This window comes from Myxocyprinus asiaticus, chromosome 16, assembly GCF_019703515.2.
Source record: "Myxocyprinus asiaticus isolate MX2 ecotype Aquarium Trade chromosome 16, UBuf_Myxa_2, whole genome shotgun sequence".
NCBI classification, from domain to species: Eukaryota; Metazoa; Chordata; class Actinopteri; order Cypriniformes; family Catostomidae; genus Myxocyprinus; species Myxocyprinus asiaticus.
The window spans coordinates 41,342,103-41,356,384 of NC_059359.1; the positions used below are offsets into that span (position 1 = coordinate 41,342,103).

The following is a 14,282-nucleotide window of genomic DNA, read 5'->3' on the forward strand; positions in this document are numbered from 1 at the left end:
TAAACACACGCATGTACTGTAAGTGTCTATGGGCGCATCCTTTGTTTAAGCAGCGGCTGTGACGCTCTTTGTCCGTCTCCGGTCACGGATAACGGTCTTACCACAGCTCAGAATCAAGAGCAACAAACACACAAATCAAAGAGAAAAAAGCTCACCTAGAGGGGTGTGGATTTATTAGAAAAATATTTGGATGACTCCGTCTCCGGCGCGTGCGTGCGTGCGAGCGTGCGTGTATTTCCTCGCGCGTCGTTCTGTGTTCTGAGTGATCCACGCGCGTCTCTTTTTTCCCACCCTCCTGCTTTACAATCACTTAGTACGCTTAAAATCACAATTTCGCCCAGTATTTCTGTTACAATATCATGTTAATTATCTTATAAACGGCAAATGTGTTGTAAGCTATTAAACAGGCCTAATGCAGTACATTCTGAGCATTATTTCAATACACATCTGTCACTGTGTTCCTACACGCATCTCATCAGTGCGGTGTATGTTTGCTCTTGTTTCCACATTTCTAATTAACCCCCCTCCCTCCCCTCGTGACGTCATCTGCCGGTGTCTCCCTCTCTCGAGCTCTTGACAAGCTCGTGTTGTAACAACCAAGGGATCATCGTCAAAATACACCCCTCCGTTAAAGAAACAAGAAACACAACCCAGGCCATCACATCACATTAGTCTCATTTGAAGATACGTTTTACCCTGTGTAGGGCGCATTATTTTTTAACGATGGGATATCCCCCCCCCCCCCCCTTATTTATTTATTTATTTACATAAAATAACTTTAATAATAATAATAAAAAATAAATAAAAACATTAAAAATACAAAAAATACAAATTCTCATTCAATTAATATTAATTTGATTAATTGATGTATTTAAACACTTGGAACTCCAACAAAATAAATTGAGTGAATCATGATCATGCATTGTTCAATATCGTCGTTTATTGATGTCACTGTCACTAAAGCCTAGATCATTATCATTGTTGTCAGTTGGAAGAATCAGTCTTCTTGTCCTTTCCATTATAAAGCATTGCCGTGTTCATTTTGTCTGAAAAGAATAAATACAAATCATGATTGTGTTATTTTTGCATAAATGCAATTATATTATGGTAAACAGTTCCAAATAAATGAATAAATGCAATAATATAATAGTTGCCACTAACCCAATGAGAAAATGCATTAGTTTAATTTCTTTTATAGCCTTATGGCAACATTCATATTTTGATATATTTTGTATAAAACTGTGTTAGAGAAAGCTGATCAGTTAACAACAACATCTAAGTAACTTGTCAAAGATGCAGCAAAAATAAATAAATAAAGACAAATAATCATGATGTAGAAGAAACATACAGAAATGTGTTTCATAGAGCAACTGGAGACAAACTCAAATGTGATGTGGCTTAAAAACAGCACATTATTGGTTACGTTAAAGTAACTGCCCTTTTATTTCCAACAATGCGTTACGTTCTAGCTTTTTCGAAAAGGTGAGAAAGTGAAAGAAAATTAATTGTTGCCATATGATTTCATGGTACCGTGCAGGGCTGAAGACAAACATAAATAACCGTTTTTATAGAAAGCAAAAAGCTTTATTGGCTTTTGATTTTTCTCTTTCTTGCTCTCTATCCAAACCTCTTCCCCCAGCAAACACAGAATGCTTCGCCATATCAACAGATTCAATATTTCTTAATACTTGTATATATTATATAAATACCCTGAATGAAATTATATTTTATAATAGGCCTATATACACTAAATAAATGACAGTAACTATACACTTTTCATTAAAACTCGTTAGATGACTAGGCATGCATATTTTTCGTTTTTGATGAGGAGATGGTATTGGTTGATCGTTTCTAAAGCTCTGACCGTGGTGCTGAAGGACTTAACACGCACGCACGCACCCACGCACGTCATTGAATACCACACAACGGAGCAGCTTTCAAGCATCGAATTATAATTTAATGTTCATGAGGATTTATAAAAGTAGTTCCGACTCTAAATTCTGACTGGATGATCCCCGTTCAAAGCCTTCGTAAAATAGCTGATTTACACACCTGTGACCGCACATCAGTTAACTTGCTGTGCAACAGTAAAAGGCGTACTGTCTTCGGTTTAAAATGGCTGAAGATTTTTTTTTTTTTTTTATGATTATCTTTTTATTATAAATGTAATAATATATCGAACATTGGTTTTTCTGTTGTCGCCGAAGCCGTTTGTTACATTCATATACCACGGAAGCTAGTAATGTTGACGTTTAGGGAGATGATTGCAATAGCTTTAAAAAAAAAAAAAAAAAAAGTGTTTTCATATATTTGCGCGTATTAATGTCACCGGCCCCTTCCTGTCGCTGTTCACCGGGCTGAAACGCACCTGTGGCAGTGGTCTGGTATTATTAGCGGTGGGACATTTTTAACCCTCGTGTTCCCACTCGGAGCCCCGGGTCCCAAATGCGCCTTGTGGGATGAAATGACAGGATTCAGAGTGGTTTACTGTGAAAAGGTCACCATCTGCCTCTAGTGGCAGTGCCAACAGTGCCCCACCCGCCCTCCCTTCTCCTTCTGAGACACTTCCAGAAGCCACACACTTGCCAATATTTAGTAGTGTGTATGGACACTTAGCCTACATTATCACAATCAGGCTACTGTGAATGTCTATCCGGTGGTGCAGAGATCTACCTTGAGAATAGATCAGCACAAATGAAACTGTTGCTGCTCGCCATGAACAAGCAGCGGTTGAAGAACTGCCCCCTTACGGTTAGAATAAGCCATTACACTCGAGCAGGATGACGCAAGTGTATCTGTCTGTGTCCTGCAAGACATTTCACGACACGCCCACTACACGTAACGCCCCCCTTGGTTTATAAAGCGATTTTATTGGTTACAAGAACTTTTTAAATCCTGTGCCATCGCAGTATGATTCATATTCTCTTAACTCTTTAAACATGACAAAGAATAACTTTTAAATTATATGTCATACGTTAAATAATTTTACATATAAATTAATTTTAACCTATCATATTATTAAACAGAAGATATACATTTTAAACTGACATTTTGTGGAAGTGCTCTTTAATGTGTTCCTGAAGGTGTTTGTACAATTTCTACTTTTACAATAATAAGAAAATATATAAATGGTAAAAATATAAATTTATCTGTTCTGTTTCCTCCAGTTAGCACAGAAGCTAATCGGTTAGCCTAGCATATTGCAAGCTTCTACTGCTTTTCATTACATTTCTCCATACTGTCGCCACCTATTTTTAATGATTTTACAAACTTAAATCTTTGTGGTTATGGTTAGGTAATGGTAATGCGCTCCCTCGCAATACGCTTACCATGGTTTTACTACAGGAAAACAAAAACTGGTTATTTTGATTTTACTACAAATACCATGGTATTTGTGGTTAAGCAATAGTAACCACAAGATTAAACATGGAAAATCTATAAAACCATGGTTACTATATGGATAGATTATACTGTATTAATACCATGGTTTCTGCCCAAAAAAGCATGGTTACTTAACTAACTTGTCATAGTTCCTACAATATTGCTATAGTAAAACCATGACTTCCATAAAAAAAAGAAAAAAAAGTTGAGGTTAGCCTACAACAGTCATGGTAACTACAACAGTACTATATAAAAAAAAAAAATAAAAAAAAAAATAATAAAAAAAAAAAAATATATATATATATATACACACACAATATTGGTAGCACTTTATTATTAGGTTACATTTGTTAACATTAGTAAATGCATTACGCAAGCCAAATCAAATGTCAAAACGGTAGAGAATGATTTTAGATTTGTTTATTATGAATAATAATTGTACAATTTGCACACAGTTTTTTTTTCTCCCCATTACAAAGCAACAAAAATGTATATCATAAGAACAACAAATTTATCTTGAATTTCCAAAGACAGTAACTGATCCATTTCAGAAAAATAAAAATAAATTATATGTATTTTTATCATAGATAAATAACTATGTTTCTTGTTTTTTATATAACGTATCTTTTTGAATCCTTCTATAGGGTATCTGCTATCTGTCTAGATGTATGTGATACTATACATACAAAATATGTACATAAACTGTCAGACACAACTAAACACACACAAACCATTTTTTAAGGTTTTTGCAGTCAGGGAGGACTACATCTGTTATGGGGACAGACATCCACCCCATCTCTGTCATTATTAATTTACATATTCAATTACTCATTTGCATAAGAGGTTGTACTAGTCTAGTGGTTAAAGCTGGAGTATTTATAAGAGGAGCAGCTTGATCCAGGAGAATAGCCCTGCACTGTTTGTTGCTTTGGATGAAAAATTAAGTATGCTATTACTGTTTGCATATTTATTACTTAAGCAATGAATACAACGCACAAATAACCCTGATGCATTCTTCCATTTAGCAGAGGCAAGGCTTTTGGTACTGTATATATTAAAAATAGGGAACGCACAACAAGAATATCTTACATTTTATAATAACAACATAAAACTGCTAGGGCTTCTGAGAGTTTGATTTAGTAATGGACTTTTTTGAATTTACATTGTGGGGAATAAATAAAAACAGCAACAAATAAAAAAAATAAAAAATCATTTTGATCAAATACTAAAATATACATGGAACACTGATTGAATGATATACAACAAGACTGATCTAAAGTTCATCCTGTGGCATTGTTTAAGGGAATAAAGACTGAATAAGATACTGAGAGTTGATATATTTTTTTCACACTGCACCCAATTTTTAATGGTTTATCATATCTGATCTTTTGGACCGACTGTCATTTTGCAAGAGATGAAATCGGATCTGTATGTTCAGACAGTATAAACAATATTCTACAGACATTACTGTGCATTGTGTATAACGTTACATACACATCATGTCCCAAATAATAAAAAAAGATTACTTGAAATCAGATCTGATTGTTCATACTAAAATCTGATTTTAATCACATTTTTAACCACATACAGTACAGTGGTTTGTAAAAACTGGATTTTATGTAGCCTGCTCAGACTACAAACAGCTTAACAGATATTTAGACATACGTACCAACAAATACAATTTTAACGCACCAAAAAATAAGATTTTACATTAGTTTGTAGATCGATTTAAACAGTAATGCGTACATATACAGTAGCATTTATCTGATGGACGATTTAGGGGAATGAGTCAAGCCAAAAGAGACTGTTTTTGAGAGGTTAATTGCTGTTTATGTAATGTTTTTGTCTTAAAATTCCTATAGTTTTTTTATGTACAAAAAGTGATGCCATGTATGCATCTTGCACCATGGCGGGTTCCTGCCTTGAGATTGTATGATGATCAGATCATGACCAAAAGTATGTGTACACCCAAACAACACCTCAATGTGCTTGTTGAACGTTTAATTTCAAAACCATATCTAGTGTCCAGCAATTATTGCCCCTTAATGGAAAATGGTGTCCACAAACTTTTGACCATGTAGTGTAACAGTGATTCTGATTCCAAATATGTTGATTGACTTGCATTTACATCATAACATTTCATCTAATATCTCTAGGTGTGACAAAAACACAAAGGCAACTTCTAGAATTGGTCCCATTCAACCAACAAAATCTTCATATTAGTGTCCAGAACATGGACTAGTGACATCAGTGCATTTGTTTAGAGAATATTTAAGGCATGGATGAGTATTTGGCATCCTCACTGATAGTATAGTGTACTAAACAGTCCTAGACTTCATCATTGGGGGACAGCTACTGGTAAGCACAGACCTGGAGTGCCTACAAGCCCAGATAGCATTTTAAAACTTTCACTCTAAGGAGATCCTTAGTTGGCTTTCTCTCCTGGAATTCCATTTGGACATGATATAGCCTCTAATTGGTTGACTCCTGTGATGTAATTACTGAGATTGGCTGAGTTTTGTCTCTGGTTGGCCCATAGTGAATCTCAGTATGTGCTAGGTTTAACGTGATATCTCTGTGACCTTTAACCTGTGTAGGGTCAATGTCTTTTAGCCCGCTGAGCACTCTGAGTACAGGAAGCACAACAGGCGGTCTTGTAATAGGAGTAGACGCAAAGTCGAGCCTGGACCACCATCACACAGTTATGCCGTCTGTCTTTACAGTTCTCATCTACAAAGACAGACACAACACAAGAGAGACATTACAATTATTGTTATATATTCTAATCTTTATGATAAAAAAATGCAAAAACTCTAGGGCTGCCAATTTATTGTGTTAATTAAGTACTATCTTTTAATTAAAGGAATATTCCGGGTTCAATACAAGTTCAGCTCAATCAACAGCATTTCTGGCATAATGTTGTTTACCACAAAAATTACTTTCCACACGTCCATCATTTTCTTTAAAACAAAAACAAAAATTAAGGTACAGTGAGGCATTTACAATGGAAGTAAATGTGGCAATTTTAAGGAGTGTTAAAAGGCAGAAATGTGAAGCTTATAATTTTATAAAGACATTAATTCTTCTGTTAAAACTTGTATTATTTAAGCTGTAAAGTTGTTTAAATAATCAGGTTTCAGGGTATATGCCACTGCATCATCATAGCAATGAAGTTGTAAAATTGGGGATAACCAGGGCTCGAGCTGAGGGGGGAAGGAATGCCATCCCCCTTGTTGAAAGAAATGGTAAAAATATCCCCCCTAACCATCCACTTTAGATCAAGTGTCATGTATTACTTAGAACTAATCATGCAAGTAAAATATTTTATTTCCCTATATATGTAAAGTAACAGACTGTGAATAACGGCAATTTGCCAATCAGAATTATATTTTGACCCTTGTGCGTCAATAAAAAAAAGTTACTCAGAGGACCTTAGTGGACAAACATGTCCGCGTCAAAAAACTGCCATAAAAATATTATATATTAATATTATTTTCCACTTTCACTAACTTAGATTTTTTAACCAACATCAGTCCTTATCATAACTACCAAATATTCATTCATTTTCAGGATTGTAACCCTTTAAATGCCAGTTTGTTTACATAATGTCACACACACACAAATTTCGCAATACACACATACAAAACACTCTGATATCCATACCAACACACCCACACAATTTTAGCCGCATCATTTATTCAATTGGCCTGCGGTGCTCTATAATACAGCAAACAGAAAATAGGAAAAAAGCTTGTATTTGCTCCATAAACTAAACATGAGAAAAATGGTGCCATCTGGTGGAAAATTTTAAAAATGTACATTTTGAAGCCAGGGCTCCGGAATGAAAGCATCATAGAATTCATGATTTTATGCTTTAATGGCACTGAGATCAAATATTGCAGTTTTAATGGGTTTCAATGGGGACATTTTTGTCCTCAAGTTCCTGAGTATATTTGTGTACACAGTGTATTATAGATATATTTTAGGAACAGAGGTTGAAATATCAAAATTCCCCCCAAAAATACACACCTGTGGCAAAATGTATGCCGTTGACATTAACATGGCAAAATGATCGAAAAAACTGAAATGAAAAAGTCAAAAATGTCCCAAAGGTTGCACAAGGTTTAAGCATCATGCATGGAGACAGACCAAACTTCTGTTACTAGTTCGGTTATTGGAGCAGAAAAGATGTGTGTGTGATTATGAGCTATACAATAACAGAGGGAAAAAGGTGCAGAATATGGCCATGTATAAGCATTAGCACTATGAATCTTGCCATGAATGCACAATGTAAAAATGACAAATTACACACAATCTACTGCATACAGTATATAAACTTTCAATCATCAATGAGTGGTTACAAAAGTTACTTTTACTGATCTCATGTAGATTCTATTCATAAAATAAGCAGAAAGCAGATTCTTTATATGCAGCATGGACCAAATGACAGCTGCAGTGACATCATTGTCTTTTCTCTATAATAAACAGAGAAAATACAAGAGACTGCTTAGAAAAAATATGCAAACCATATATTGCCGTAATCATGTATTTATTTACTACATGTTCCATCAGTCAAAACGATATTTATATGCTTTATGTGAAAGTTGCAAGGATAATATGGCATGGCATATGGAAGTCTCTGTCATGTAGCCTGTGAGGTATGCATGATGTAAAAACATATTCTAATGTCCATATTTGTCATGTGGACATTAGAAGACATAATAGTGTCCTCTCCCATTCTGGATGCATGTAACTATTAAAGAGTTTTGTCAATCAATGGATATGAATAACAATTCTTTCTGAAGAAACGTTAAGTAAACCAATGAGAATCCATCAATATTTCTCTATATGTGCACAGCTTTGGCAAGGCAAAACATTCTTGTGGATGTTGTACACTGAAGCCTGCTAAAGACAAATTAATGGGAGTTTACACCATTGAATTGGTAAATGCGTCTTTATTAAGTTTTAATTTTCATAACTCTCATTTGATGTTTTGATATGTTGACACAAATAGAGAAATTACTCTCACTGTAACATTTACTTTGTAAAACTGTGGCAAAATAATCGAAGCTGGAGTGCACCTTTCTAATGATATAGAGAGTAACAGGTGCATATTATGGCCACGTATAAGCATTAGTGCCATTAATGCAGAATGTAAACATTACAAATTACACATAATGTACTGCAAACAGTTTAAACTTTCAATCATTATTTTTCTGATTAACATTTTGTTATTGATTCACATAGATAACAAAGAAAAGCAAAACAAATATACACAGAATCAACATTTAACCCCCCCCCCCCCCCCGCCCATTACCCCTCCCAATCCCCAACCCCAACCTGACCCTCAACAACATCCCTGTGGTCACACATGATTATAGACACACACACAAAAAATATATATATAATAATCACACACATTTATAACTAAACTTCTCCCTCCACTACCCCTCCCCGAGAGCCCTCCAAAAACACCAATTAGCTGCCCCATTTCACATCAAACGAATCACAATTCCCCAGCCTTCTACATGACGCTTCCTCAAAAGCCATCACCCTCCCCATCTCCGTGCACCATTCTTAAAATGAGGGCACTCCAGCCGACTTCCATCCCCTTAAAACAATTTGTCTGCCAATCATAACACTGGTTAGGACCCAATTTTTGATGTGTTTATCCCCTATATTGATGACCGCCCCATCGTCTAAAATACAGAGTCTGGGGCAAAATGAAATTTGAGTGCCCAATAAACCACACATAAAACTCTGAACCTTCAACCAAAATGCATGGATCTTAACACACCACCAAAAAACATGGATTGTGTTTCCATCTTCTGATTGGCATCGTCAGCAGGTGGGTGTGTCTTTAAGACCAAGCCTATACAATCTAGAGGGGGTCCAAGAGAATCGATTTAAAATCTTGAATTGCATAAGGTGCACCCTTGCATCTCTAGATGCAGACTTGATGTTTTTTAGAATCCTAGCCCACACTCCCTCCTCCAATATCAAGTTTAAATCTTTCTCCCATAATCTCTTGATAGAAGTTAAAGCTCCGTTCCCCAGACTCTGAATTAGTAGGGAGTAATACACTGATGTCTCATGACCTTTTCCAAAAGCATTAATCACCAATCCCAGAGTAGCTGCTGCTTTAGGGGGGTGTATGCTACACCCAAAAATAGTACAGAGTAGGTGGTGCAACTGTAAATACCTAAAGAACTGAGATCTGGGAATCCCAAAATGTTGAACTAAATTTTCAAAGGATCTCAACACTCCACTCTCATAGATGTCACCGAGTGTATTAACCTCCCTCACAATCCACTCTAACCAGCAGAAAGGGGACTTATTAATACATAATTGTGGGTTTAGCCATATGCTCGAGGCAACATTTAAATAAATGTCTGAATTAAACACTCTGGATACTTTTGTCCATACCGAGTGCAAATGCGAGATAACGGGGTGTAACTTAACTTCTCCGATTAGTTTGATAGAAAGGCTTTGCAATGGCGAAATAGGGGCAAGAACTTCCTGTTCAATACAAAACCAGGGAGGGGCTCTCTCAGGTGGAAGCAACCAATGAGCCAAATGTTTGAGACCGAATGCATAATAATAAAACAAAATCTTGGGTAGGCCTAGCCCACCTTTGTCAATCGGCCTATGTAACTTATTGAAATGTAATCTGGGATGTTTACCATTCCAAATGAAGGACTTAGCTATGCTATCAAATTGCTTGAAATAAGAGAGGTAGTTGAATTTTGGAATACAATTCATTTTGATAACATTAACCTTCCCAATCATAGATAAATGTAATGAAGCCCATCTGCCCACATCGCTCGAAAACCTTTTTATTAAAGGGTCAAAATTAACAAATTTGCTGGAAATAAAATACCCAAATACTTAATGCCCTGTATGGGCCACTGGAAGGCGCCTGGCAGAAAAGCCATTACTGAGCAGTACGCTGTCAGAGCCAAAGCTTTGGATTTAGACCAATTAAATCTGTATCCCGAGAATTTAGAAAAGGAATTAATAATTCTGTGAAGGCAAGGCATAGATCTAATATGGTCGGAGACGAATAATAAAATATTATCTGCGAAAAGCAAAAGCTTTACCACCCCTGGAAAATCATCCTCCTTTCTTATCACGGCTGCTAATGGTTCCAGGGCAAGACAGAACAATAAGGGGGAAAGAGGGCAACCCTGCCGGGTGCCCCTATCCAGAGTAAAATAATCTGAAATTAATCCATTCATTGTACCGCCGCTACCGGGTGTCTATAAAGTAACTTAATCCAAGCAATAAAAGTATTCCCGAACCCGTACATTTCCAAACATTAAAAAAGATAATCCCATTCTACCACATCAAATGCCTTTTCGGCGTCAAGTGAGATGGCAGTGACCGGAGACTGATCATTTGCCACTGACCACATGATATTGATGAAATGCCTAATGTTATCAGAAGAGCTACAGCCCCAAATAAACCCCACCTGATCTATATGTATAAGAGATGTCATAACTTTACTTAATCGGTTAGCCAACATTTTTGACAATATTTTAACATCTAGCTGGATCAGGGAAATTGGACGGTAACTCTTTCACTCGCTTGGATCTTTGTACTTTTTAAGAATCAGACTGATCCGGGCTTGCATTATGGTTGGCGGAAGCTTTCCATTCTTTAATGATTCCGTATAAACTTCTAGCAAATGTGGAGCCAATTCTGTAGCATAAGATCTAAAAAACTCAGCGGCAAAGCCATCTGGTCCCGGAACCTTGCCTGTAGGCAAGGCCTTAATTACCTCGCCAAACTCCTCCAAGGTTATCTCAGAATCAAGAAATTTTTTTTACTCAGCCATCAATTTAGAAAGCTCTTATGGTTCCACAAAGTTTCTAATATCCTCATCAGTAGACGAAGACATGGAACTATTGAGATCAAGATATCAATGGCTGAGGTAAATATTTCACCACCAGCAGATTTCACTGAGGGAATGGTTGAAAAAGACTCTCTCTGTTTTATATATCTAGCCAGAAGTTCTCTTGCCTTATCCCCCGACTCAAAGTATGACTGTCTTACCCTGAATAGCCAAAACTCCACCTTCCGTGACGAAATTGTGTTATATCTGTATTTCAATCGGGTCAATTCTCTGAGGCCATCAGACGACATTTGGCACTTCAGCTCTGCCTCGGCACTTTTAATATTCCCTTCCAACTCCACAAGTTCTCGGGCTTTGGATTTTTTTGTGAATGAAAAAATACTGTATGATCCGGCCCCTAAGAACCACCTTAAGTGCCTCCAAAGCCACGCCTACAGAGGATACTGAGGACCAGTTGGTCTCCATATAAACATTGACTTCAGCCTTTAACATTTGTTGGAATTCAGGATTTTGCAAAAGGGATACATTAAAGCGCCAACTATATGATTTCCTTTTTAATATATTATGGCAGCACCTCTAAACTCACCAGGGTGTGATCTGAGACTAAAATGTTTCCAATTGAGCAATCAACAACAGATGAAATGAGGGACTTAGATATATATATATACAGTATGTATATATATATATATAAATCTATTCTAGAATAAATCTTATGGACTGATGAAAAAAAGGTATAGTCCTGTGAAGCATCAATGTTGCTCTAGGGGGCTTGCACACTTTTGCTTCACTATGATCAAGGAGTCCATCAAAAGATTAAAGTCTCCTCCCAATATTATATCATGAGGGGTGCCAGCGGCTTGCAACATCCTTTCCAGATCTATAAAAAAGCCCTGATCATCAACGTTAGGTGCGTAAATATTAGCCATAATAAGACTTTGCCCCTGAATTTCTGCTAAAACAATAATGACTCTTCCTAATTTATCTTTAATCTGTTTGAGACATTTGAATTGTATATGCTTATCAGTGTAATGACTCCCCTGCTCTTACTTGAGCCAGCACTAAAGAAAATATGTCCACCCCATATCTTCCCAAATTTTCAGCTTCCTGCGGGGAAAGATGCATTCCTGAAGAAACACTATATCATATTTCTTATGCTTAAGAAGAGAAATAACCTTCCTTCATTTTATGGGGTGCCCCAACCCATTCACATTCCACGAGGGGAGAGACAATCCGCTCATATTAACATCTGATATTTTGACATATGAGAAAAAATTGATTGTGTGTCAAAAACAAAATTATAAAGACAACATTCCAACATTAGTGCAACAATCAAACCCCGAACTTCCCACAGAACCAAACAAACAGAAAAAAGAAAAACATGCGCATTAACCCCATGCAAGACAGCGCCAAATGGCATCCATCCCTCTAAACTCAAAGAGTTCATGTATGCCTACGAGAGCCCCGCAACAACTTTGCCGTCGGATTGCTCAAGTCCGGTGTTTCTATACAAATTTTGTGAGACAGTTACACAACAACAGATAATCTATCAAACAAACTCCAGCCAATAGGAGGCATAAACACAAAGAACGAGCAGATTCATCCACAACTATCCTGTAGCAAGATCCTCCAAGTCAGCAACGACCTTCATCAGCATTGCCGACATGTTCAACAATTCTCGCCGAATTTCCTCACTTCTCCGGCCAAATCACTCGGGGCCTCAGGGGCATCAGCTTGAGCACGTAAGTGTCTTTTAATATCTCCAGAGCCTGAGGATTTTGAATTATTTGACATACTGTCTCCCTAGAACAGTTATGGAACAGGGTGTATTGAATCTCACCGGTTTATGACATAAAAAGTATTAAAACTAGCAAAGTGCAGGGCCTGGGTAGCTCAGCGAGTATTGACGCTGACCATTGACGGCGAGTATTGGCATGCTGAGTGACTCCAGCCAAATCTCCCGGTTGCTAGTGAGGGCAGAGTCACATGGGGTAACCTCCTCGTGGTCGCGATTAGTGGTTCTCGCTCTCAATGGGGCATGTGGTAAGTTGTGCATGGATCGTGGAGAGTAGCATGAGCCTCCAGGAGTCTCCAAGGTGTCATGCATAATGAGCCATGTGATAAGATGTGCAGATTGACGGTCTTAGAAGCGGAGGCAACTGAGACTTTTCCTCCACCACCCGGATTGAGGTGATTAACCGCGCCGCCACGAGGACCTACTAAGTAGTGGGAACTGGGCATTCCAAATAGGGAGAAAAGGGGATAAAAAATAAATAAATAGCAAAGTGCACAAAGCTCGCCGTTCACACGTCCGAACCTCGCATGGCGTCACGTGACCACTTTCAATCATTATTGAGTGGTTACAAAAGCTTTTTTTTTTTTTTACTTATGTGGATTCTTTTCATAGAATGAAGCAAAAAGCAGATTCTTACCAAATGACAGTGACATATTTGTCTTTTCTCTATAATAAACATATAAATATACAAGAGACTGCTTGGAAAATATGGGCAAACCATATAATGCCGTAATCATTAATTTATTCACTACATGTTCCATCAGTCAAAATGATATTCTGTGCTTTATAAAAATATCATTTTTATATACCATGGGTACAATAAAGTATATTCAAATTAGCCCCATTATCTTCCATTGTAAGTGTTTTACTGTAACCCAGATTTTTGCTTTTTTTCCAACTATCAGAGTAATTTAAGTCACTTTGTGCTATGTCTATTTAATGCTTTAACCTACCACAGTATAGTAAGCTCTTTGAGTATCTTCTTTTTGGAGCTTATTTTCAGAGGAAATATTGATATATGCGATGAATTGATAGCATAATTAATTTAATGAAAACTTTTAATAGACTGACAGCCCTTACAATACAATACATAAACACACACACACACCTTCAAATGGACTGCAGGGTATGGTGTTACAGGACTGTTCCAGTGCAGGTTTGGAGTCGGGATCACATGATGAGCTGTGCTGTTTGTCTACTGTGAGACACCGTGCCTCTCGCCTCTGCACACCTTCACCACAAGAACGAGAGCAC

The 14,282-nt window shown here is 37.1% G+C and overlaps 2 protein-coding genes across 8 annotated transcripts in view; both read right to left on the minus strand.

The window, feature by feature from the left end:
- The window catches only part of LOC127454392 (CUGBP Elav-like family member 3), a 56,267-nt gene extending 55,777 nt beyond the window's left edge, over window positions 1–490 (minus strand). For all 4 annotated transcript variants that reach the window (XM_051721576.1, XM_051721575.1, XM_051721574.1 and 1 more), the window contains exon 1: window positions 156–490. The gene's annotated coding sequence lies outside the window, so the exon portion shown is untranslated. The remainder of the gene's footprint in view (window positions 1–155) is intronic.
- Window positions 491–3,786: 3,296 nt separating this feature from the next.
- LOC127454373 (ADAMTS-like protein 4) overlaps window positions 3,787–14,282 on the minus strand; it is a 98,735-nt gene continuing 88,239 nt past the window's right edge. For all 4 annotated transcript variants that reach the window (XM_051721534.1, XM_051721533.1, XM_051721532.1 and 1 more), the window contains exons 16-17: window positions 14,137–14,281; window positions 3,787–6,111 (exon numbers count right to left, since the gene is read on the minus strand). In XM_051721534.1, coding sequence (XP_051577494.1) covers window positions 5,981–6,111; window positions 14,137–14,281 — 276 coding nt within the window. In that variant the 3' untranslated portion in view covers window positions 3,787–5,980. The remainder of the gene's footprint in view (window positions 6,112–14,136; window position 14,282) is intronic.